Source organism: Eurypyga helias, unplaced genomic scaffold (genome assembly GCF_000690775.1).
Source record: "Eurypyga helias isolate BGI_N326 unplaced genomic scaffold, ASM69077v1 scaffold3029, whole genome shotgun sequence".
NCBI lineage: Eukaryota > Metazoa > Chordata > Aves > Eurypygiformes > Eurypygidae > Eurypyga > Eurypyga helias.
In genome coordinates this window covers 1-25938 of record NW_010273769.1, presented here as the reverse complement: position 1 = coordinate 25938, position 25938 = coordinate 1, and the positions used below count along the sequence as shown (strand labels likewise).

The 25938-nt window shown below is 48.9% G+C and overlaps 2 protein-coding genes across 2 annotated transcripts; both read right to left on the bottom strand.

The window, feature by feature from the left end:
• Positions 1–446: 446 nt before the first annotated feature.
• Positions 447–8633, bottom strand: LOC104515562 (malignant fibrous histiocytoma-amplified sequence 1 homolog). The gene is made up of 12 exons (XM_010159579.1): positions 8504–8633; positions 6213–7092; positions 5230–5521; positions 4754–4940; positions 3336–3526; positions 2745–3232; positions 1992–2149; positions 1349–1512; positions 1045–1094; positions 867–937; positions 655–761; positions 447–464 (listed from the first exon to the last, which is right to left on the bottom strand). Exons 1-12 carry the CDS (start codon positions 8631–8633, stop codon positions 447–449), a joined length of 2736 nt encoding a protein of 911 aa, XP_010157881.1.
• A 2289-nt stretch (positions 8634–10922) lies between these two features.
• Positions 10923–25821, bottom strand: PHRF1 (PHD and ring finger domains 1; the record flags this gene model as incomplete). Its single annotated transcript, XM_010159577.1, has 12 exons — positions 10923–11123; positions 13225–13353; positions 14054–14314; positions 14907–14983; positions 15644–15837; positions 16882–17971; positions 19178–19329; positions 21096–21212; positions 21996–22183; positions 23015–23106; positions 23703–23826; positions 25652–25821. Coding segments are annotated over 12 exons (2795 nt in total), but the record flags the coding sequence as incomplete, so codon positions are not given.
• Between the last annotated feature and the right edge of the window lie 117 nt (positions 25822–25938).

Genomic DNA, 25938 nt, shown 5'->3' with positions numbered 1-25938 from the left:
CAGAGCTGACACATTGCTTTTCACTCCATCAGCTGCTAACGTCTGTTTGTGGTAGAGATTTATTTTTTCTTAAGTTTTCTAAGTTTAAATATATATGTATAGAAAGGTGGTGCCTGCTTGCTGATGTTGTCCAGACATCTGACCCTCCACTATCAGTCCCAGACCTTCACCCTCCCCTTCATCCCCCAAAACCACGGTGGTCCGCGGGGAGCCTTGTCGCGGCAAAGCCCCTCCTGGCTCCTCGTACCGGAGCGCTTGTCAGCCCCTTCCCCCCTTACGTTCCAGTAAACGAGGCGGCTTCCCACGCACGAAGGGATGCATTTATTTATTTCCATGCCTGAAGGCTGCAGACGTGACCCACCAGCAGAGCGTGCTGCGGACAGCTTGGCTTTAGCCAGCCAAAAGTGATTCTTCCCTCGGCGAGCGCCTCTGCGACGGCCCCGGCGTTACTCGCGTGAGATGTTCTGGGGAGAACGCGGCAGTCACGACAGCACGCAGCACCCAGAGCTCGGTGTTGCAGCATGGTAACCAGCGCGCTGCCTGGACGGGGTGTCCCCTCCTCGGGTTGGGAGCAGCTGCAGCCCCTCGTTTTGGGAGGGAGGCCAAGGCCATCAGCCTTGGAGCCTGGGCGAGGGGAGGGGGCAGCCTCCTTACCTGCCGAGTGACGTGGACGCTGCTGGACCCGAAGGTGGTCGTCCCGTAGCTCGTCACATAATAGTGAGCGGGGGGCTGCGCTGGGGGCTCCTCCAGCTGCTGGGGCACTGTGGGGATGGGAGACCCCATCGGCACCTTGGCTCCGTGAATCCCACGGCCCTCCCCCCGCTGCGAGCGCTGTTGCGGCGCAAACCCGGGAGCGCTGGGCTCACCTTTGGGCAGCAGCAGCTCCGTGCCAAAGCGGTGCCCGCACGTCCCGCAGGTTTTAACGTCTTCCTTCGTCCTGTGGAGGGAAAGGCCCCAAGAAGAAGAAGGAGCAGGAGCTGCCCTCAGCAATTCCCCCAGAAGACGATGCCAAGGGCATTGGATGAGGTTCCCTCTTGGTCCCACCCCTGGGGCAGCTGCTGCCTTCCCAGGAGCCTGAGCACCTTTAGCTCTTCCTGGAACGGGGAACGTGTGGACACCTGACCAGAGTGGACATGATGTGCCTGAGCCCTAGATTCTCCACTTTTTTCACCTTTCCATGTTTTAGTTTCCCACACAAGTAAATCCACGTGGGACACAGGCCGCTCTGGGTGGGAGAAGGTCAACGTGGTACCCGGCGAGTTTTGCAACGGATCTCACACGGCGCTTAGATGCTGACCAGCCCCCCCAGCTCCAGCCCGCCGCTCGGAGAGGCGCAGCACGTACGTACATGGCGTTCGTGCCGTCCATGTCCGGCCAGATGAGCTCCGCGGGGCAGCCAGCCGGTGGTTCGGCAGGGGGTCTTCACACACACGTGCAGCCCCGGCCACTCCTCGGCAAGCTTCTGGACGATGAACACAACGGCCATGAGGAAGTCCCAGGCAAACTGGAAACCTTCCAGGCGAAAGGAGAACGTCTCGCTTATACTCACCGCCGTGCAGCTGCGGCAGTCCAGAAGATGCCGTGGTGATCCACGCATCGCTTCCAGCCTGCCAGACCACAGCCGGAACGGTTGGACTAGCCCCCTTTCTCAATTTAACCAAGGCCCATCAGCCTTCAGACGGAATTTCAAGATGTGTTGGAAGAGCTCCCCAACTCAGGTGGCCCCTTTTGCTTATCACTTGGTGGCCCAGCCTGAGACTGCTCTGCTGGGACCTTATGGAGGGTGACGCATTTGCTCCATGAGAAGATGTTCCATGTGATACCTTGTGAGGAATCCCGACCAGGTTGCATGGAGAAAGGGGAAATTTATAACTGAACTGCTGGTGGACCCTGGCCAGACTTCTGGGATGCTCAGAGGGTGTAGGTAACAGTGGGGAGCTAAGGAGAGCGATGTGATTGGGAGTCATGAAATAAGGATCAGCGTTCCTCACCTGTCCTCCCTGCTGGCTTTCTGCACCGGAGCTCCAGGTAGCTGTAGGCCCTCTGGTTGTTCTCTTTGATCAGCAGAGGTTTGCCGTTGCATATGAGCAGGCAGGTCACCTTGGCTACCCAGTGTGTGGAGTAGAAGGAGCAAGCTTTCACCAGGAACCTGCAAGGAGATTACCCACAGCTTTCCTCCCCGCTTATCTCTAACGCTGTGAGAAAGCGTAGCACCAGGTGGACTTGAAAGATATGAACACAATTTCAGCAGAAACGGAGGCAGACACCGAATGAGGACCCTGCCCTGCTAAAAGCTCGAGCAGCAGGAGCAGCCTCTCAAGCCAAGAGCTGCATCCAGGGTTGGCCATCAGCTCCTTGACTCAAGCTAAGAACCCCTCAAGGACAAGGAGACCTCCCATAAACTGCAACGGTCCCAGCGCCAGTAGAAACTGGATCATCCTCAGCTGGGACTGGGAGACCTCTGACTGCCTGGATGGGCAGAGACTAGCCAAAACCCACCCCAGACTAAAGTGAACCAGAAGGAGAGCGGTCCTTGCTCACGTCCAGGCGGCGAACATCAGAATGGTTCATCCGGGGCTCCACACGTCCGTGGCAGAGCTGAGGAGCTGCTCTGGTCTCCTGAGTCCTCGTGCCGCTGCTGATACAGCCTCAACAGCCAAGGGCTGGCTGACAGCCATACTGGTGCTGCTCTGAGCAAACCCCAAACCGCACACCCTCCTCCAGGGCTGCAAACCCCCGCTCACCTCTGGAAGAAACCCTCCGGTATTTCGGGTGAGAAGTAGGCACGGATGTGGAGGTCCTCGGGGTGATCTCCTCCCCACACCTCAGAGACCTCTTCGGTCTGGTTCAGGTAGGTCGGGAACAAGTACCAGGACTCGCCTTGGCCCCGTGTTGTCTCCCACGGCTTCCCGGGCACAAACTCGCTGGCCTGTGGGTTGAGCACTTCGGCGTGCCTCACCTCCAGGCAGAGCTCAAAGTGCTCCAGGAGGCTGAAGAGCTTCTCTCTCCCTCTGTGGGGGCTGTGCCCCATGATTTCCTCAAAGACATCCCGCATCCCTTCCGAACAGAGCTGGTGCTTCACCAAGGCACGCACGGCCCGGTGGCACAGCATTGCCTTTGACTTGAAGGTCCACACCCAGTTGGAGCGGTCTCTGATGGTGGCGTGTTCCCCGATCAGCGTGTCCACAGAGATGCTCTCCAGCTCCTGGACTAGGCGGTACCTCACAAGGAGCTACGTGGGAAGAGAAGGGGAGAAGAGGCGGTGATGAGAGGAGCCCAGCAAAGCTGCAGAGCTCGGGCCCTGCAGAGGAGGTGCTCCTGAGCCCCATGCTCACCTTGAACATAGTTATTAGGAAGGTAGGCTGGAGAAAAACGGTGCTTTCCAAGTGCTTGATCTCCTCGTACCATATGACAAGCCCGATGCGGTGGAGGTACCGCAAGATGTCCTGGAGAAGCTCTCTGTCCAGGTTGGCCAGGTGCTTGCACTGGGAGAGTTTGCTGAGCAGGTAGTGGAGGTCCACCATGCCTAGAAGGAGACGCGAGAGCCCAGCATGCACCTCGGACACCAGCGTTCCAAGGCGGATGCTTGAGAGAGCCAACAAAAACTTGCAGCACCCAGTATCACCCGTGCCGTTCCTGGGGAAGCAGCTGGGATCAGCGTGATGACCAGTGGCTACAGCCCAAAGCGCTTTGCCCACCCTCAGCTGTCCCACTGCCACCTTGCAGCTCCCGTGGTCTCAGCGGTGCCAACAGCCTGCCAGGACCTCGATGGAGCGTCTGAAAAATGAGGCTAACACTGGGTTTTTCCATTGTTTGGGAGAGCAGGTTTGTTTCCAGGCAGAAAACCTCAGGTTGCCAGTTAAACCTCAGACTGTCATTGCAGCGAGACAGGTGAGAAAACCGGGTTTATCTCCACAAAAGCATTTGCTCCTCATCCTCTAATCCCACAGCGCCAGTGTGGAATGAGGCCAGGGGCTGGTGGGGTGCATGGCTGCTTTAGGTATGTCAGTGAGGAGCCGGGGCTGCCTGCTAGTCCTGCCGAGTCACAGGAGACATGGAGAAGGGGCTAGGGAGGGATACGGGTCATGAAGTTAGCAGGACATAGGTTTCGAAACCACACAGTAGTATAAACACTGTGGAGCTCCTTCCTGCAAGGTATTTTAATTGTTTATACAGGGAAATGGGGAGAAACAACAACATTACTGGAAACTGCAATAGCTTTAAATTGCAAGAGGGTAGATTTAGATATCAGGAAGAAATCCTTCCCGCAGAGGCTGGGGAGGCACTGGGACAGGTTGCCCAGAGAAGCTGTGGATGCCCCATCCCTGGGAGTGTCCAAGGCCAGGCTGGATGAGGCTTGGAGCAACCTGGTCTGGTGGAAGGTGTCCCTGCCCATGGCAGGGGGTGGGATTGGAGGGGCTTTAAGGTCCCTTCCAACCCAAACTGTTCTGTGATTCTATGAAAGGAACAAACCAGACGTGTCTCCAGCCACGGTTTGGTAGATGCTGGCAGAGCCTCACGGTGAAGACACACTTGGCTTTTTCCTATGCTTTTCCCTAGGTACCTGCCTTGGGGGCAGATGTTTGTAACAACAGAGCTGGGTAGCAGCAATTCATGCTCCAACAGTCACCCTGCAAGGTCTCACCACCACGCGAGCGGGGCCAGAAGGTGCAGCAAGCACCGGAGAGCCCGTCCGAGCCAGGGGACAGCAGGTCCTCCCAGGAAGGTGCAGTAGGGGTGACGGAGCACTCACCGTGGTCTGCCATCTCCTCGCTCTGTGCGATATCTACGATGGCAGCTTCCACCTGCCTGTAGATGGGCGGCAGGACTCGGACAACCTCAGGGAAGAGCTCCTCATTCTTCACATGCTCCAGTATAGCAGCCTCGAGCTTTTTGATATCGCGGTGATCCGTGCAGTTGACAGCAACTAAGTTTAAGATCTGGAAGAGAGAAAGCACACACCTGCCAAAAGCACATCGAGAGGAGTCTTTCAGCCTGCAAGGTAAAGGAGGAAACCGTGCCAAGGTGGTCACCAAGGATGGGACGCACTGCTGGCTCGGCACGTGCTTCCTTCACACCCTTGCTCTGTTCCCAGAAATTCCCCAGGGAGCAGCTACAGCAGCCGCCTGATGCATTAGCCCCAGGTCACCATCACCAGTAGCACAGCGGGCTGCCAGAGACAACGGGGTGACCGCAGACAGCAAGAAATGACAAAAATCTCAGCCCTACGGTTAACGTGCAGTTCTCCATCTCCTTCAGCCTCTCCCACTGGTCCATGTAAAACTCGGGCTCCTCGCTGCCCTCCAGGTTGTGGATGAAGTGAGCGAGGTTGCTTTTTCTCTCCGCCAGCATGGCCGTCATCTTGGCCATGATGTCACGCCTCTTCTCCTCCACCTCTTCCTCTCGGCAGCAGTCCACGTGGGTTCCCACAGGGAGCACCACCGAGTTTGGGACTCGCATGGAAAGGTTGTTGATCCAGAAACCAACAAGCTCCTTGAAAGTCTTGTGGTTTGTTTGGTACCTGGGGAGGGAGAGGAAGAAAATCCCAACTTCGCATCTAGCCCTCTGGATCTCCAGCCAAATTCCACCAGCACCATGCACTCTGCGCTGTCCCAGGGGATTACTGGAGAAGAGCTCAAATCTCCTAAGCTGTCTTGGGCCAAATCCAAGCTCATCCTTAAGTTTCCCATCCTTAAAATAAGGCATTTAAAGCTATAGGGTGTAGCAGAGGCTGTCCCGGCTGTGGATGGAGCATCCCTCTGTACCACAAAGCCTAAGCCTGATGCTCCCTCCACATTCAGGGAGCACCACAAGATTCAGGAGGGATCACAGTGGTATTTTGCCCTGCCCATGGCAGGGGGGTTGGAACTAGATGATCTTTAAGCTCCCTTCCAACCCAAACCATTCCCTGATTCTATGACTTCCAAGGGAGAAAGCAAAGCCATTTAGATGGGGATCAGTTGTCAAATAAGGAGTTAATGCTCACCTAACCTCCCCAAAACAGAGGGCTGGTAATTAATGACAGACCTACAGGCTTAATTAAGAGAGTGATCTGCAAAAAGGGGGGAGAGGGAGAGCTAGCTACTCTAGCTGTGAGAAGACCAGGCACTGAGGTCCGATGGAAATGGCTTGAACTTGCACAGGGAAAAGCTTCCCCAGACCCTTTTTTCTTCTCCCACTCCACTCTGAATCCAAGCCAGCCTGGCACTTACATGTGGAGATTGATGACAAGGATGACAAGCGCCTGTGGGGTGATGAACACGTGGTGAGTCGTGTAGTACTCCAGCTGGCCGGCGAAGTCCCAGAAGAGAAACGTGAAGTCCTCGATCCAGAACTCGCTGATCTCTATCCCAACCGTTCGCTCTTCCTTGGGCACCAGTTGGGTTCGCCCTTGTTTCAGGCTTTTGCAGATGGTGGACTTCCCCGCCATCGAGGCCCCCAGGAACATTGTCTTGACCCTCTTGTCCTCCTGCCCTGAACCATGTTGAAGCTGCTTGAAGTAATTCCGGATCTGCTGGATGCCACCAGCACACACTTCACTGGGCGGCTCCCGGAGGGGGTTCCCATTGGCCTTGAACATTTTCAGGGATTGCCCCTGGAAGAGCTCCTTGGGGAGCTGGCGAAGGGCATTGTTCTGCACGTGGAGCTCCTGTAAGTGTGCCAGCTGCAGGACAGGCGGGGGGAAGGCCCGGAAGAGGTTGTTGGAGATGTTGAGGTACTGGAGGCTGCCTTGACAGGCTGCCAGGTCCCTGGGCAGAGCACTGAGACGGTTGTTGTTCAGCCGCAAGTGTTTAAGCCTGGGGAGATGGGAGAAAACCCCCTCTGGGATGACCCGGATTTGGTTCTGATTCAGCTCAAGCTTCTCTAAACAGCCCAGGCTCTGGATTTCATTGGGAAAGTCCACAATCTCATTCTTGGACAGTATCAGCTTCTTCAGGTTGGAAAGCCTAGAGATGCCAGCGATGCTCCTGAGCTTGTTCCTGTCGAGGTCAAGGCTCTCCAGCGCGGGGTTGCTCAGGACGGCTGGAGGCAGCACACGCAGCCTCTGCGTAGAGAGATTCACTTCATGCAAACCATCCTCCTGCTCCGTACCTGGATGTATGGGATGGGGAAGGTGGTTAAGAGGGACTTCCACCCTTTGGGTTTGCACCGGGTTTAGTTGGGATAGAGTTAGTTTTCCTCACAGTAGCTAGAATGAGGCTGTGTTTTGGTTGGGCTGAGAAGAATATTGATAAGACACTCCTGTTTTCAATTGTTGCCAAGCAATGTTTGTATCAAGTCAAGGACTTTTTCAGTTTCTGATACTGCCGCTGTGTTCCCAGCTTCTTTGCTCCCAGAAGCTGGGAGGGGACACAGCCAGGACAGCTGACCCAAACTGACCAAAGGGACCTTTCATTCCATAAAAGGCCATGCTCAGTATGTAAGTTGGGTGGTGGGATTTTCCAACACTGGGACGCACATTTAGCAAAAGCCACCTGGTTAGGCAACACTGGAAGATCTGCCAAGCAGGCTGGCCCTGCACAAGCGAAACTTCCATGTGCTGTAGAAGGCGAAAAAGTCCCTGTAACCCACATTAAAAATATGCTGGTGGGGTTAAACCACAACGAGGTTGCAGACTGTTTTTTCCCTTGAGCTCTGCACGACGCTGAGATCATTTCAGTCAGCAAAGGAAAATCAGAGGCGAAACACAGGAGCTGTTTGAACAGCAGGATTACAGCTGCTGCTTGAGCAGCTCCCGTGTCCTCCCAAGAGGGGAACCAAAAGCGAGGCAGGATCTGAAGACAGAGGAAGAACCCGTGCCCACCACACGTTGACGTGTAGCCCAAGTGCCACGTTAACAGCTTTGCTCTCCTTCAAGCACTGTCAGCTCCAGCCACAGATGCATCTAGTCCGAAACCAGCAGGTTTCTAATCCCAGCAGTGGGCTGGCAGGGCAAAGCCAACGTCAGGAGAGCTGCTCTCCAACATCCCCAGCCCACCCCCGACCACAGCTAGTGAGGTCAGATGCTTCCTCTCTCATATCCTCTCGTGCTCCAGATGCACGCTGCAATTCCCCACAGGGATGCTCCCAGCCCCAGGAGAGTTGGGGGGGATAACACAGGGTCCCCTGCAAAACAGGGCGTGCAGGAGGGTGACGGCTAAGAACACCCCTGAAAGGAGGGTGCTCAGAGCAGAAAGGTTTGCAGGCGAAAAGCGTGCCAGGGGGATGTGGGATGGGGATCACACGACACTAGGACAAAACAGGGTCAGATTTGCCGCCCCCTCCCTCGTTTCACTTCCTCACAGACAGTGCCGAGCGTGCCATCCCCTTGCGCAAGTCACCCCGCTCGTCACGGGTTCTCAGCATCACCACCTAAACCTGGGAGGCGCAATGGGCCCAGCAGGAAAGCAAGCCTTCACCCTCTCCCAAATGCCCGGTCCCTCCTCCGGCGCCATCAGAGAGACAAGCCCAAGGGCTCCCACCACTGCTGACCCAGCGCGGCACAGCCAGGGCAGCTACTCACAGGCTCCAGGCTGGGTCATGGCCCCGCAGCGTGGCACCAGCTGGATCCTCCTCACTCGGCCTCCCCTTTTTGTTTCCTCCTCTGGTTTCGCTCCCCGCCTCCCCGAGAACTCCACCCTCTCTTTCTCCATCCATCCTCAGAGCAGCTCCCAACCACCTCTGGCCGGATACAGGGGCCATGGACACGTCCCAGAAGAGACCTGGAGGTCACCGACGGGATGAAGACGGTGGCAGAGCAGCCGACTTCTCACAGCAGCCTCCCCACCTTGGCTAAAGGCGCATCTGGTGTTCCCACTGCCACAGAGGAGGGAAAGGGCAGTCAGAAGAGATCGTGCTGCTACCCAACCACTGCACGGGTTGAACAAATAAGTCTTTTTTCCCCTTAAGCAGGTGGCAGCATCAGATGCAGGACAGCCAACGAGAAAGGAAAAGAAAGCAAATAGTATGCTGTGTATACTAGAAAAACTGTTCCTAGAACATGCCAGAAGAACATTTTTAGGTATGTTTCTTCGAGTACATGCACTCCTAACCCACCTGGAAACAGGCCGTTATCTTCACGGCTAACTCAAGGCTAACTCCAGCCAGGAATGTAAAGCGGTCTGGGGAACCAACCAGGCTGACATTGCCTTCCGGGCCAACAGTGTCGCTGCCGCTATCGCCTGGTCAGGCTTCACTTTTCACAGCGCCTGCCCGTCTCACTCATGCAGGCAGGTCACTCCACAACAATTCCACGGGTACATCCCAAAGCGCCCCACTTCCAGCCCAAGCGTATTCAGGAAAGCGCGTGGCTCATCCATAAACACTTCCTTAGGATGGTGAATGATGGGAGTGAAGCCTTTTGCCAGTCCAGACAAGGCTGGCGTAGGGGTTTGTTTAGTTTAGATTATATTTCTGAAAGTCCCCAAACCAGCTACTTGGAACGACAGCCAAAATTACAGCGAGCAAACAAGAACCTCAGAAACTGGAGTTCACTCCAAAGGGATCAGAGGTCTTGCCATTCGTGTTTTCCTATGCTCCAAAGGGATCAGAGGTCTTGCCATTCCTGAGTTTTCCTACGCTTATCCGGAAAAAAAAGCTAAAAAGATCAGAGCTGCAGCTATTTGCTTTATAAGACTCATCCCAGAGAGCCAAACTTTTCAACCAGACTATGCTGGAAGAGGAGACTTTCCAAGTGCACTCTACGAGGTTAGGAAAGCCCTCACGGAAGACCTTTTGCTGCCACCTTGTCCAATAGGCCACGTGCATTCCGTTCCCGCTGTGGAAGGGAAAGACAGTGTAAGTTGTACTTACTGGTTTTTTCTTCCACTTCCCTGTTAAGTGTCTTCTCCCAGACGTGGTCAGATGGGGAATGATGCTTTTTGTCAGCTTCAAGGGTGCTGAATACATTTGGAAGTGAGTATTTCGGATAAGCAAGGATCGGTTGCGCTGCGGTACGTGCGGACAAGGGGCGGTTTTAAGGGAAGCAAGATGAAGTCAGCGCCGCGTGCTGGAGTCCTTTACTCCTCAATAGGAAAACCAGTCCTCCTACAAAGGAGGAACAACAATTACTTATCCCGCTCCAGTCCTCTTCCAGAAAACACCGAATCCCTCGTGCAAGAGCCAAGCACGCAGGTTTCAACACAACGGCCGGGGCAAGAGGCAGCTGCAAGTCAAACAAATGACACCTGCTATGGGACTAAAACCGTTCAAAATAGCTTTATAAATTCTGTCACATTTCTGCTTTGTACATCAGTTCAACCTCATCCTTCCAGCTTGTGACAAAATTCACAATGCTTGCTTTTTGTCTCTTTTTTTTTTTCCCCTGAAAGGCAGACACAAAACCAGCCATCAGTGCATTATTTACAGAAGTGCAACAGTCTCCCACCCCCAAATTAAACTTCTCGCTACCAAGATACTTCCAACAGAGCATAAATAAACACCACAGCTTGAGCAGTGTTCCGAAATCAGTTTATAAAGATTAACCCCTTCCTGTAATCCCCCAAATGGCAGAGTGAGTAAAGCTTCACTCACCATCAAACAGGCTAAAAATACAACAATTTTCAAGTATTAAATCAGAAGGTTCTAAAGACAATCTCTATTTTCATAAATAAACACAAGGGAAACGGCTCTCAATACACTGGATATGAAAAGTGGTGTCCAGTTCCAGACTTACAGGTGCACAGCCCAAAAAATGTGACTAAAGTAACCCTGAAAAAACTGTAGCAATCCGGGAGTCCCAAATATTAAACTCTTCTGTTTCCCCTCGAATCACTCTGCTGGTCTGACGCGTTTGATAATTAGATCTACACTTGTAGGTAATCAGAACCAAAGTTTATTCCCATATGGAAACAATTCAAAATAAAGTTCTATAGATAAGTCCTATAATAATTCTGCTTCAATGTACTTTTAAAACAAGATAAAATTGTAAATCTATAATTTTCTTAGTCGTAGTGTTGGCAGTCTGAAAAAGTTAAGGGCTTCAAGTCAAGCTGGTTGCGGCCCGCTCTCAAGTTGTCCACTTCACGTGTGTCGTCACCATCCGGCTTCTTGTATTTCCTCATATGTTTGTATTTTTCCACGTATGCCTTCACCAGGTTGGCGACCTTCACAGGGTTGATCTCTCCACTTCTGCTGTGGCAGATCTGCAAGGGATGCGGTCAGTTAACAGTTTTTCAGGCAGGCAACAACAAACCCTAGAGAAGCCCTGATGCCCGCACAGGCCCTCGGGTCTCCCAGCAGGATAAGTAAAGCGGAAAACTCAACAAGGATGAGAGTAATAGTTTACTTCATGCATTCCAGAAATGGCCCAGGGCTTATCTGCTGAGCACCAACTGAATACAGAAGCATCTCTAAAAGCCGAATTATTAATTTTTACCGCGGGCTTTTCCGTCCAGCCAGTTTTACACAATACATGGTAAGAAAGGAAGTGATGATTTCTCTTTTTTTCTGATGATTTTGAGGAAGCAGTGCTCAGATTAAAATAATCTGGCAGTTCTGAGGGCCCACTTGGAGACATGGGAGTGTGGCGAGTTGACCCTGGCTGCAGGCCAGGTGCCCGCTGAAGCTGCACCGTCACTCCCATCCTCAACTGGACAGGGCAGAGGAAACTGAACCAAAGGCTGGTGGGTCGAGATAAGGACAGGGAGAGATCACTCAGCGATCATAGTCAGGGGAAAACCAGACTCAACTTGGGGAAAGTTCATTTAATTTTTAATCAATCAAATTAGAAGAGAACTAAAACCAAATCTTAAAATAGTTTCCCCCTACTCCTCCCCTTCGTTCCCAGGCTCAACTTTACTCCTGCTTTTCTCTACCTCCTCCCCCACTTCCGTGCAGGGGATGGGGAATGGGGGTTGTGGTCAGCTCATCACATGTCTCTGCTGCTCCTTCCTCCTCAGGGCAAAGATCCTCAGACTCTGCCCCTGCTCCAGCCTGGGGTCCCTCCCACCGGATAGTCCTCCATGACCTTCTCCAGGTACTAACTTTACTAACTGCTCCGGCCTGGGTCACCCCGGGGTCACAAGTCCTGCCACCGAACCTGCTCCAGCGCAGGCTGCCCACGGGGTCACAGCCCCCTTAGGGCATACCCCCCACTCCAGCATAGGGTCATCCCCAGGCTGCAGGGCCCGGCCTGCCCAACATGGGCTGCTGGGGAATCTCTGCTCCGGCACCTGGAGCACCTCTTCTTCCCCTGACCTTGGTGTCTGCAGACCTCCCTCTCTCACATCTCACTCCTCTCTGCAATTCTCTTGCCCTCTTCTTTTTCCTTTCTTAAATACGTTATCACAGAGGCTGTGCCACTGTCCCTGATGGGCTCGGCCTCGGCCAGCAGCGGGTCCATCCTGGAGCCAGCCGGCATTGGCTCTGTCAGACACAGGGGAAGCTTCTGGCAGCTTCTCACAGAAACCACCCCTGTAGCCCCACCACTACCAAAACCTTGTCATACACACCCAATACAGGGAGACAGAGAACAGACCCTAGACTTTATCAGTGTTCAGATAAGGGTTCTCAGTGACTTCGGCAGCAACCGGTGTCACCCAGCTCTCCTACAAACAACACCTGAGGCTCATACGGGTCATGTAGAAGATGTGAAATTGCATCCATTATCTCAGGAATTTTCATTTATGATGGAATTTCCTCAGCGATAGCAAGAGTGCAGAGCAGGGAGAGAATACAGTTCTCCAGGGTATCATTTAATTGCCCTGACCATAAGAGCATTACTTGCTCTCACAAGACAACATTTACCTGCTGATCAGGCCTTTTTTAGCCATGATCTGGTTAGCACTAATATTTGAGACAAAAGTCAACATCAGCCAAATCTCAAGGCCCTCTTCCAAAGTTCAGGGACACCTGAATGCTCCAGGAATTAACACACAAAGTATTTTCTCCTTTTCTCAGGAGCAGCTTGACGATTCTGGGCAAAGTTCTTCATGAGAGCTGTTTGACCGTTCTCACCCGAGGCACGTAGCCGGTACCACTTCAGCTCAGGCAGCTTAAGCCTAGCAGCGTTCCTAGCACTGAAAACACGAGCTTCTAAAAGGAACAGCCTGACAGCTCTCATCAGCGGCATCACTCACTCCTCTTTAAAGCCACTGTGGCTTCACCACAGGACTGCAGAGTAGGAGTCAGTGTCCAAAGATCTGCTGCTCAGTGCCAAAGCTGGCAACTCCAATCCAAAGTACTGCCACTAATTTAACGATGTGCACAGCTCCTCCTCCTCCTGTTCTTTCGCTGTTGCCTTACCTTTTCCACAGCTTTTCGAAGAATGTCCTTGTATTCCTCCTTTGTAATCTCCCTCTTCTGGTAAAAAGGTTTAATAGCAAGTTTCACTTCTTCCACAGCCCGTTCTTGTATGTGAAGCTTCTTCATGTACTGCACAGCAAAGAGAAGTTCGTTACTTGTTCTATCTTGGGAATGGTTTCTGAATCTATTTTTCTTAGAAATGCTCTAACAGTGAAAACACTCATTTCACAGTTTCAACGACCCAAGTAAGAGTTAGCCTCACAGGAGTTTCCTTTACTGTAAACCGCAGGCTCGAAACAAATACCATTTCGTGCTATGAGGAGCCCTTGTTGTACTTAACATTTATTTTATGTCTTAGAGAATGTGTTTTAAACAAGTGACTACAATGTCCACCTGTTAATTTTGGTCTCCTCCTTCCCTTCCAACAGCTCTGAAGTAAACAAAGATCCACAAAAAGGCATCAGATTCTAAAAGCAACAAGTCATAGCTGGAAATATAAAACTTCGGGTGGCTCTAAAGGAATTCTGAGAATTGCAGAGCTGCTGATAAATTATGGATAACAGATGACATCATAACAAGTTCATAAGAACTTGTGCTCATGACTTACTGTTTTGTTTTGTGGTAGAAAGTAAAGTAATTGGCTAAGAAGTTTTTGTTCTTGTGTTAACATCCACTGTGCTATGGTTAGCACAGTCAGTCACCAAAACCAAGTGACAACAGGGGCTGGGAAAATACAGTACAGATCAAGTTAAAAACCCCAAAACTTTAAAAGTTCAAATACACAGCTCATTAATGTTATGCATTTTGTTACTTCATAGAGTTCACTCACTTCCTCATTTTTTGTTTTATCCACTGCAGGTCTGGGTGCTTTGATCTTTTCTTCTACATTTACAGCGGAAGCAGCCTGGATTCCTGGCTCGGATGCAGTAGCCAGTCTGACCGGCTCCAGAGTCAGGCTCTGTCCAGTCATGCAGCCAAGGGTTGGAAGACCACCCTGCACGACAAACTGAACCGTGGGCTGGCTGACAGGAGCGTAAAGGGGAAGGCATGAGGGCAGAGGTGCCATCAAAGGTGTATTTTGACAGAACACCTGCGGAAGAGAGAGCATTTTGTAAGTGCTTGTACTTACAAGAGAGCATCAGATCAGGATTTTCAGAGCACTATTTATCCACTCAAAAGGGCAAGCAATCACTAGCTGAAATCAGGGAGGCTAACATCCCAGCTCTCAGCTAGGTCTCTGTGCACCAGCCCCATTCACCTCTGAGCTGGTGGACAGCATGGACACGTGCCACCAGGCCAATTTTTACAGCCTGATCACTACCAGGGAGAAGCTCACAGCTTCTCAAACAGCACCATCTTTCCGCCAGTTACTGCCAGAAAGAGAAGCTGCCACGTTTAGAGCAGAATTAAAATGAAAATAAAATGTGCCTCTCCAACTGTAAGGACCACCAGAGAGATCAGAGGATCGCTGAGGTGTACGGGCTGTATGAGATGTACCACGCACAGAGGAAGGCGAACTCTGCCGTGAGAGGAGGGTGTTGCACAACAAGGGCATGGATGAGGCGGAATGCCTTCCATGACACTTGGGTGCTGGAACAGGAACCAACCTGAGAGGAATCTAGATCAGGAAACATAGGCTCAGGAATCATATAATTGGTTGGAGGAGGCTCATTTAACTGCACCTGATTTAACATTTGGTTCAGGTCCTCTGCTTTCCAGTCGCCTTCATTTGCTCGCTGGAGTTTGTAAAACGGCATCCCTAGGCCTAAAAGAAGCAAAAGAAAACATTTAAGAACAAAATAAACAAAATGGGTCAAATATTCAAACCCAATTATATTTTAAAACATTAAAATAAAAAGGATCTAACAAAGTTAGCTATAAAAGGATTTTGTTTAGCTGTCATCAACACTTTAAAGCTTCTGATAATAGAAGCCTTATCATTCCCTTGAGCAGTTGCTTTTAACTGGGTTTCCATGAGCCTAAGCACCGAGAACCACACAAGCAACTCTGTCAACATACACAGCACAGGGTCCCAAGGCAGTTTCCAGCAGCTTTGGCTTCGCAGAGCTCACGGGAGCGAGCTACAGAGATTTATCATGCTCCTTGGTTCTGAGAAACACTTATAAATCCTGAAAGCAAAACAACCATTCTAGTGAACTGCAGAAAGGGTGGGACACAGGCTGCCAGTTCAGAGACCAGGCTGCAACGCACACCACGACCAAACAAGCTGCTACTGGCTGGCTGAGCTGTGCTGACAGTATGTCCTCCCCGATTCACTAACACAACCCACCTCATGATTTCGACAAGTGCCAGCTCCCAGGATTGGAAACCACTACAACCAGGTTTAGCCAGGCACCAAAACCCTAAGCCTTACACAGCCTGCTTCGACTGCTGTGTGTTTTGCAAAAGACACACTTACTTGCAGCTTTTCCGGCAGACAACATGCCACTTCCCTCCTCTTGAAGATTCCAGGTAACTCTCTTCACCGGTGATTTCAATCTCAGTGCAGGACCCTGCAGTTCGGGCTGAGTGAAGTGACTGGTTTTCTCACTCGACCCAAGGCACTCTTCTTTCACCTCCATCCCATAATCCGTTACTTCGCTTTTGGATGAGCTTTGCGATGGCGCAGCCTCAGCCGGAGCATGCACGGTAACTTCCTTCTCCGGGGGTGGTTCCATCTGAGATGGACCCGATGCAGTATTTTCTATTTTAACTGTAATCTCAAGGTTTTTATTGCTAGTGCTACCAAGCACTGCTGGGTCACTCCTAGTCATTAATTCCATTTCAGCAGAAGAACCGACATTACCAACGGGAACACAAATGTTTGTGATCTCTGGCAAAGGGAATGCAGTTTCACTGGTCACTTCCTGGCAGATGGGCTCCACCTTTACAGTTTCTTGGCCCTCTCTTGGCGGAGCCCGTGTCTCAGCCCGTATTTTCTCAAGTCTGACATCTGGTTGGACGGTTAGGGAAAGCTCTTCTAGTACTAGCTCCTCATTTGGCTCTTGTCTGAAGGAATGAGGTTGCTCCAGACACCCGGAGACATCTTCAGCTGAAAGCTTTTGACACATTTCTGGTGGTGGAAAAAATGAGGGCTCTCTTGATCTGCGTTTTCTTTCTCTGGAGCTTGATCTCGATCGGCATCTGTTTTCCCTTGTTTTGCTGCTTTTGCGTTCCCGAGACCGAGATGCAGACCGAGACCAAGACCTCCCCCTTCTCCTCTCCTGAGACCTGGATCTCGATCTCTTTCTGCCCCTTGACCTCGAGCTACCATTTTTATCAGACCTCTCATAGGTTTTGCCTTTCCTGTGTTTATGCCTTTTAGCCCTCTCAGTGCTATTCGATCGGGAACGTTCCCTGTGTCTTGATCGTGACCGAGACAGTCTTCTCTTTTTCCTATTTCCGTAAGAGTCAGAAGTACTTCCAGAACTCTCTGAACGAGACCTATGCTTCCTTTTCTCCCTAGACCGAGAAGTTTTTGCCTTCTTATCCTTGGTTTTAGCCTTCATTTTCTTCTTTTTAGGTCGCTCATAACTGCTAGAACTGTCAGTAGATCTCTCTCTCTTAGTTTCCAGTCTGTATCTTCTGCTATACTCTTCATCTGACCAAGAGGTAGACCTGGAGCTTCGGTAACTTGAGCGTGCTCTACCCCCAGACCTTGATCGGGATCTCTTATGCTCTTTGACAAGTGCCTTCTTCCTTTTCATCTTCTTGCTTGGGGAGCTGGATCTGGAATGTGATCGCCTCTCTGCTTGTTCTACCTTTTGGACTTTCTTCTGCTCAGCATTCTTTGAGGGCCTGGCTGGTGCTAATTTCACATTTATGTGAGGTCTAATCAGTTCTTCAGCATTAAAGAAAACATTAGGGCCCTCTCTTCTTTCCTCCTTTAGACACTGTGCTTTAGAAACCTGCTTAACAGCAGAGGAAGTGCAAGGACTGCTTAGAAAGTCTTCCTCGTCGGTGTTGTCTCGTTCCTCTGTGTCCGAGATCTGTTCTACAATCCTGCTTTCTACTGTCACGTCATCATGAGACTCTGTGTTACTAGATGATACATCAGAGTCAGCCCCAGATACAAATACATTTTCTGCCACGTAAGGGGTGAAACTACGGACAGTTTGAAATGTCTGAACTTCTGGACTTTCAATGGAAATAGTCCGGGTAATATTAGTCAGTGGGACCCCTGAGCCAAGCCTTTCAGGACTGCTGTTTGCTGAACTCGAGTTGGATCCTGTTGGCTCAAAGGGATCATATATTTCACTTTTGACCTGCTTCTTCTTAACTGAGAAGACCGGTGAAGGAGTATCCTTCTGTTGCACTTTGTCATCCACGGGGCGGAAGGTGTTACAAAATCCCGGGCTAGAGAGTCTGCTGGGATGCCCTGCGTTTCCAGGAATGTTGATTTTAAAACTCTCGAAAGAGCTTAGGCCTTTGCTCCTCGAAGTGCCCACCAGCAATGAACCGCCATACAGGCCTGTATTGGTAGAAGAAGACGTCCCGCTTGTAAGCGTTTCCGGCTGAGATTCCTTGGCATTTGACTTCTGACTTTGCACCCTGCCACCCTGTCCTGGCTGCTTAGTGGTTTCTTTGCCAGTCAGCTGGGTTATACAGCAGCTGGGGATGTCACAGCTTTGGCTTCCTGTGGGTTCTGGTTCCACACCGGCTTGCTTTTGAATCGTTGGTGTCCTGGGAAGCTCAGAGCTGTCAACTATCTCGAGAGGTGGGTCTAATAGCCGACTCGCAGCTACAGCTTTTGAGCCAGAATACAAATTATATCTCACAGAGTTTGAAAATGACTGAGTGGATGCAAAGTTTCCATTAAATCTGGGCATTTCATCTAACACGGAGCCACGCCCGCTCACAGTAGCTGTATTCCGAGTCTGAGAAGGCCTGAGTATCTTGGAATATTCTGATGTAGCCTGTGCAGGGTTTGCTGCAGGCTCAGTCCTGATCAGTGAGGTTGAAGGCGATGAATAAAAGCTTGAGGAGGAGGGTCTGGTGGGAGTACTCAGCCGCATGGAAACCGAAGGTCCAGCAACGGGGCTGCTTGCTGAGGTCCCGGAGTGCACAGTACTCGGCTGGGTGTTATCTCCTGAATCACCATCTGCTCTTGAGTCATTCACTGGTGTTCTAGGAAGTGAAGCTACGGCATACAAGCAAACAATTAAGCTTTTCAGTACAGACCTGGACATTTCCCCCAGCATTAAGAAGTACTGTGCTAATTATTTGAAGTTCCACTTTGGTTTTTAGACATACCACACAGTAATAAGGCAGTCCAATAGTTATTTTGGTCAGATGCTCAAGTTTTAATGCCAGAAAACTGCCACTTTAAGATAAACGCTAATGTTTAAGAAATAAATTATGCTGTTCTGTGGACATGACTAAATTTGTGTTTATTATCCTGTAGTCACTGATTGATAAACATGACTACAACAGAGGATGTTATAGGTACTTATTTTAAGAATAACAATCTCCGTTTCAATTCAAAGAGACTCTTTCCAAATAATACCATGCCAAGGAAGACACAGCCGAAGATGCTAGCATGTATTCTAGAGCTCTGCTTTTGCAAAGAAAGTTCTTGCCAAGGTCTTCATCGCTGCTCTTCCAACCAGAGTTCACAGGCATGGCAGCAACACATGACAAATGCCAAAGAGCTGGGTATTAGGATATCTCCGCTCCATCCAGCCCTCCGTTTTTTATAACAAAGCATGAAACTACAGTGCAGTACTTTGGAAAGAAGAAAGCTACCTATTAAACCCCAAATCCTCCAGTAACATCTCATCTCCACAACTAAAACAGAGACAAGTAACACTAAGTCAGAGCATCCATTACTGCCGGCGACTACTGAACCTATCCTACACGTTCAAATGCGCCGTAAGCATCCCTACGTTTGAAGCCACACAGCCCGTGGATGAAACAAAGAGGCTAATGGCACTATCAAGTGCCAAACCCTTACCTGTCTTTGCCATCAGCGTACCATCTCTGTTGATGACCACATCCGAACTCTTCATCATGAGAAGGGTCTGTCCAGACAGGATACTTCCCAACAGATCAGGCACAGGGGCAGCTCCCGCTCCTTGATCAGGACTCAAGGAAGGTACACTGCTTCTGCAGGTTTCAGAGGGGTTATATTTCCTTTACTCTTACAGCACTTGCACTATACACACACACACACACACACACAACATTAAAAAGAAACCAAACATCGAGGGCATAAACAGAGGTCAAGCAGGGAAGTTCACTTCTAGTTTTGGTTCACAAGAGTCATTCAGGCCCCATTTCTCTAACAAAGAGATGGTGAAGCTTCTACTGACTTCCCACAGGAACACCACAGGATAGGAAAGCATGTAATCATACTGGAGACCGCTGGTAAATATGCTTTTAATCTTATTTAAGAGTGGTGCTCGTTGTGTTGTGCATCAAGATTAACTTTCCAGTGCATTTCAGACTCATATTTGAAGTGTAAACCATTGTTCTGCATTTCAGAGGTATTTCCATCCCAGCTGCCTCTCTTCCTCCCATTAAATCACGATCACAAAGGTATTCCCTCCACTTCTATCTAAAAAACTTTATGTATTAATCTTATGAAAATGGTTTAACTCTGAAGTTCTCTGTACTTAAAATACAGACTGACAAGGCTTGAGCATTTTGGTGTTGGGGTGTGGCTTTTTTGGTTTTCTTTGTTTGCTCTGCTGTTAGTGGGATTTTGGGGGTTTGTTTTGTTTGGGTTTAAAAAAAAAAAACCCAACAAATAACAACACTTCAAAAAGGAGGGAGCTACATTTCCTTTCTGTATAACAAGGCTGACAAAATGGGAAGGCTAAAAGAACTGGCCACCGAGGTCAGACCAGGAAACTCACTGTAGCCCAGGCCGTTAGAAAAGCCAAATTTCAGCTAAACAGTTCTACCTTCTAAACAGTGTGCTACTCAAATAACTCAAGGAACATGAAAAGCTTCCTGAAAGGCTTCCTTCAGGACTGAGATGGGAAAGGTGGAGAAATATTTCAAGTTATCAGAGAAATATACTATCTTAATCCCGAGAGTCCAACTTCTGCCATAAGCCAGATGCACTAGAGGACAGTCAGGTAAACCCCACACACCTTTAATCACTTAAGCTGAGCTCCCCTCACTTCTCCTAGTCTCTACCTCGCTCAGCCCTGCAGTCTTCCAGGACATGGTTGGTACAGGCCCCAGTAATTTTCCCCATCCTTTTTCTTCTCCTCATGCTCCTGCTCCCTGTTTCCTACCCCCCAGGTGGGTACATCCCTGATCTTTTCCTCTGGATGTGTAATTAGATTCCCTGGCCCTCTAACTAAGCAAGTGGGTTTTTGGCGGGCTTGGGACACACAGTCTGCACACACAGAGGCATCTGTCCGACAGCAAAGCAACTGTTAAACCTGCTGGTCACAGATTTTTCTCTCAACTTTCTGAGCTCAAACAAACGGCAGAGGAATCGGGTGAGGTGGGTACATCCCTCATCTTTTCCTCTGGATGTGTAATTAGATTCCCTGGCCCTCTAACTAAGCAAGTGGGTTTTTTTTAAAGGTTAACGAGGCTGGGGTTTAACACATACTAACGAGGTTACTAAATAAACCCAAAACAGAAAGCAAGAGCCAGATTATAGTGGAAATACCGATCTGAAATTTCAGTGCAATAATCAGAGCTATTATGAAAAAGTAAGTGTGTGTCCTTCAACACAGAAAAAGAATTCTTGCCTGAAATGCTGTGGTTATTTATCTACACACACGCAGGCATGGGCACACCCACGGTCTTTCAAAATAGGGTAAGAGTTCAACCAGGACAATCACTGAGTTTGGTCTTTTGTTAGGGTCATTAGACAATTAAGAAAAATAAATAACTGGATGGATTTTTACCTGGGAAGTCCCATAGAAACAGGTCTAGCGACAGGCTGGTGAGACCTCAGCGCTGACTGAGAGAGAACTCTCCTCGCACTCACTGGTGAATCTGCATTTGCTGGAAACTCGCCATTACTGTGGACAGAACACACACATGAACCCTGAAATTGTCTGAATGTTTTTCCATGTCAAATAGAAAAAGTGGGTAATACCACTCAGGCAGATGTGGTTAGAGAGCATTGTTTGTTTTATTATGATACATTCAAAAAAAAAACTTAATGCATATATACATCTACACTTCTTTTCTGTGGTTACACAGACTAGTGTAACTCAGCCAGCAGATATTCAAACGTAGATTTTTACTTTTAAAGTATTAAGTGGGTAATCTCCTTTTACGAAAGGATCAAAAAATTAAACTTCACCAACAATAATTTCAGATGCTCCCTCCCCAAAATTCAAAGCTTAAAAGTGACACAAACTATAGTGCAGTAAGATTCCTCCTAAATTTAAAGTGTCAGGAAGAGGGGAAAATGGGAAAAGGAGGAACATGGGAGATTCCACAGGTCCATTTAATTCTATGTGAAGTCACTGTTTACTGCGTGCCAAATACACTAGCTATCTTCACTTAATAATAAATAAACAATTAGAAATGACTGATTATGATCTCACTCTGCTTTTGAATAACCCCACAGATCCTAATGGTTTTCATGAGGCTTATTATTTCAGCAAACCTCTTTGAAGAGGGCTGATGCTTTAAGAACTCAGCAACTCAGGCAAGAAGGAAAGAAAGAACAGGCCAACGTGTTGGCCTGTCCAAAGCTGTCTTTAGATCCGAGATCTACACTCTGCCAAGAGTCACATGTACAAACAACCCAACACTTGTGAAATTACCTGGATCATAACCCAGAGATCCCTTACCTTTCGCAAAAATCCAACTCATGCGGGTCTCCCAGCACAGACAGAGAAGCTACACCAATATCTGCTCTCATCATATCAAGCGAGGGCTCTGATGGTTTGTGCATAGAAGGAAGCAAGCCCCCGTACGCAGGTTTACCAATACCAAGAGCTTTTGCAATACGGGAGCGAGCAGTAGACGATTTCTTTGCCTGCACAGATAAAGAGGTTGTGTTATTTGTATGTTAAGGCAGGTACGTCCCCTAGGCTTAAAGCCCCAAATTCTTCACTTAGGCTAAGTTTGCTTTGGTTGCAGGTTACTACCATCAGTAGCAGAAGTGGTGTGCATTTATTATTACATACATTTGCTTTAGAGCATTTAGGAAACCTTTGACCATGTCACTACATACAGAGACTGCAAGTATCAGATTTAAGTGATCAGATAAGTTCTCTATATAAAATTCTTTAATAAAGTCATTCAAAATTGTCTATTCCTTATTAAAAGGCTGGAGGGACAGTTCTGGGTGTAGGATTTAAACTCTAGTTAAGGTAGCTGAGGGCAAAAGTCAAGCTGGTGCAGGGTATGCAGTATAGTCCACATGAGAACACTATCCACATGTGAAAGGGATTTTGAGAGCCCTTCCGGCTGATGAACTGGGTTTGCAACACCACAGGCACAATCACCCATAGCCTACTCAAAAGAATAGGTGGTGGCAGTCTTAACTAAGCTGGCAGAGCTGAAAGGCAAGGCGTAACACGAAGCCTGCAGGACACGCTTTACAGCGTGATCCCTACAGTTCAGGGAAGAGGATTTGTCAGCAAACCCAGCAGGCATGTCTGGAAGCTGCAATTCATTTCCACGTACGGCATCTTTCTGGAGTACATCCTGCACATACTCCCACCAGGGAAAAGTTATCCGCTATCATTATAAGGCAGTATTTTTCTTCCATTAAATCCCATGTTATAGGGCTTTTACAGATGACTGAAAAAAAAAACGGCAGATACTGACAGTGGGAGAAACTCACACGTGCTCTTACTCTCACCTTTTTCCCCTTTTTCTTCCTCGGACGTTTGCGTCTCCTTGGCCGTTTCCCTGATTTTTTATGAGTTCTTTTCCTGGCTTTCTTCCTCCTACCTGATGGGACAAAAGACAACCAGGTATTAGGCTAAGTGCTGGCACTGCATTTTACCCTCCACTCCTCTTTCATTCCCCCATGGCACAGAAATCAACTCAGAGACCTACGTTATGCTGCAACAGTATAAAACAGCAGAGCAGAAAAAGTGAAATTGTTGCATAATCAAGTCCCAAGTGAGAATTGGGCTTGTTCAGCCCGGAAAAGAGGCGGCTCTGGGGAGACCCCATAGCACCTTCCAGTACCTGAAGGGGCTACAAGGAAGATGGGGGGAGACTTTTTACAAGGCTCCATAGTAATGGGACAAGGAGTAACGGGTTTAAATGGAAAGTGGGGAGGTTTAGATTAGATCTTCCTGGGGAGGGTGGAGAGGCCCTGGGACAGGTTGCCCAGAGAAACTGTGGATGCCCCATCCCTGGAAGTGTCTAAGGCCAGGCTGGATGAGGCTTGGAGCAACCTGGTCTAGTGGAAGGTGTCCCTGCCCATGGCAGGGGGTGGGACTGGATGGGCTTTAACGTCCCTTCCAACCTTCAGGCTTATCATCCCAAAGCTTTTTGTCTTCCAGATCGGAACCACAGAAGGTGTTGGATACCATTACCTGTTTGTTCCTCCTGCCTCATAGGAGCCTGTGGTGTAAGAGGACGCTGGTGGGCGGCTGCGGCTGCTACAACTGCCTCAATGGTTTCATCCAGAAGAGATGATGTGAGGCTGCTTGGCATGTTCTGCGTGGGGGATTAAAAGTTAGATGATACAGGTACCTAAAGGTCAGCAACAAGTTAATTATAAAAGCATGTGATGAAAAATGGATTTGAGATTCGAGTGAGAAGCACTTTTATCACCAAGCTGCCAATTAAGCAATTATGTCACCTTTCTCACCTACTGACTGTCACATTAAGGAGAACATGACCTTGCTCTTCAGCCTCTCTCAGTACTGTAAGTCATGGTTAGCCTAACTGACTCTTCAAGTGAAAACAATCCCTGGGATTGCCATTTCCTCAATGAAAAAGTTCTCAAGTGAACTTTCCCAAATTCACTTAACTGACCTCTGGTTCATCACGCATCAAAATGCAATCAGAAAGACTGAAAAGCCACCACAGTATGAGTCCCCTGTCCTAAACTCCTCATTCTTTAGGTCAGATTGACTTAAAGCTGTGAAACACATCCTGAGGCAGCATTTCAAACATACACCTCAGGGAACTCACTGAAATGGCAGGTGTGAGTCCCCCTCCAGAGCATCACCCCATTGCAATAAGCAGGAGCTGCTCCTACAAGCCTCAAATTCCTCTATACTCAAGGGTCAACCACATTAAAACAAAACACACTTGAAGTGTAGGGATTCTGAACCACCAGCCTCGGCACGTAAGCTGAAAGCCTCCTTTGCTGGGCAAACATAGCACAGGTTTGTTCCTTCCTTCGGTTGGAAAGATGTTAAGAGCAAGGTTTCTCTTCACAGCTGTGTTAAGTTGGCCATGCCCACATTCCAAAAATGTAACAGAGTCACAGAATCACAGAATGGTTTGGGTTGGAAGGGACCTTAAAAGGTCATCTAGTTCCAACCCTCTGCCATGGGCAGGGACATCTTTCCTACCCCCTCTCCTGTCTTCAAGCAACTACAGTGCATCAAGAAGTGATAAAAAGCTGCCTCTGATGTCACAGATTTTTCACTGAGCTGACTTTCTACACGAGCATATGCATCAGATCCTTCACCGTTTACAAAACATATATGTGGCACAATCACTAGAGTAGGATGACTTGAGCGTATTTTGCAGTGCCAACAGAAACACAAACTTCATCTCACTACGGAAGTAATTTCACCAGGCTTCTCTGTTAGTGTCACTAATGCATGCTCCAAACCATTTTAGTGAGCTGTTTTTGTTAGAACACCATTGTTTTAAGTATCACGGGTGTCAATAAATATTACATAAGGCGTTCTCATTTGGAGGAGAACAGGATGGAGTAAAGAAAGACCTTGAACATTTGCCTAAACGTATTTTTCTAGAAGAACCTAAAATAGTTCATCTAACCACCACTAGCTTAGGCACCCACAGAACAGATTAATTACAAAACAAGCTGCCTCCCTCAATACCCTCTTTGATTTTTCTCTTCAGTTTGGCTGAAGTTGGTCAAGGGGTTCTACTGCTATGGGAAAGAGGGCAGGAGGACAAGTAACCAAACATACAAAAGTCAAATAAACATGCCCTGTCTCTGCAAAAAAGCATGCTAAAAAAACAGAAGTGATGTACAAATCAGGCATTAACACCCACTGGGAATAAAAATACTATTTTGCTCACAGATGAGATGATAAAAATGCAGATTAACAGAGGAAGCCATCACAGATTTCAAAATGGAGAGTTTTAGTTATGTGCTACACTCAACTTGCACGTGTTCTACATCTCAGTTTAAAAGAACTCCACAACTACTAACCATTGTGCTAAGGACAGTCAATACAGACAACTGAGCTACTTAACGGGCAGGGGGGGAACACGACTTATTTAAACTCTTACAGAAGCTTATTCCAGAAGCTCATTAGCAAATACTCCTAAATACCTGAATTTGTTGTGCTGTTGTCAAGCGGTTTCTGTTCACTGTTTCTCTAACTCGTTCACTCTGCTGAGTTCTGGCTATAACACGGGTTCGGACGCGGTGTTGCCTACTAGTCGAAGGAACAACATCAGCTACAGGGGGAGCAACCTCTTCTTCACTGCTATAATCTGTATCTTGAAAGAAAAGAGGCAGGGTCACTTGTCTTTCTACAGGTAAAAGCATTTCAAGAATTTTGCCTTGAGACAATGCATATCAAAACAGTTATTTAAAACTCATAAAACCAGGGGTTA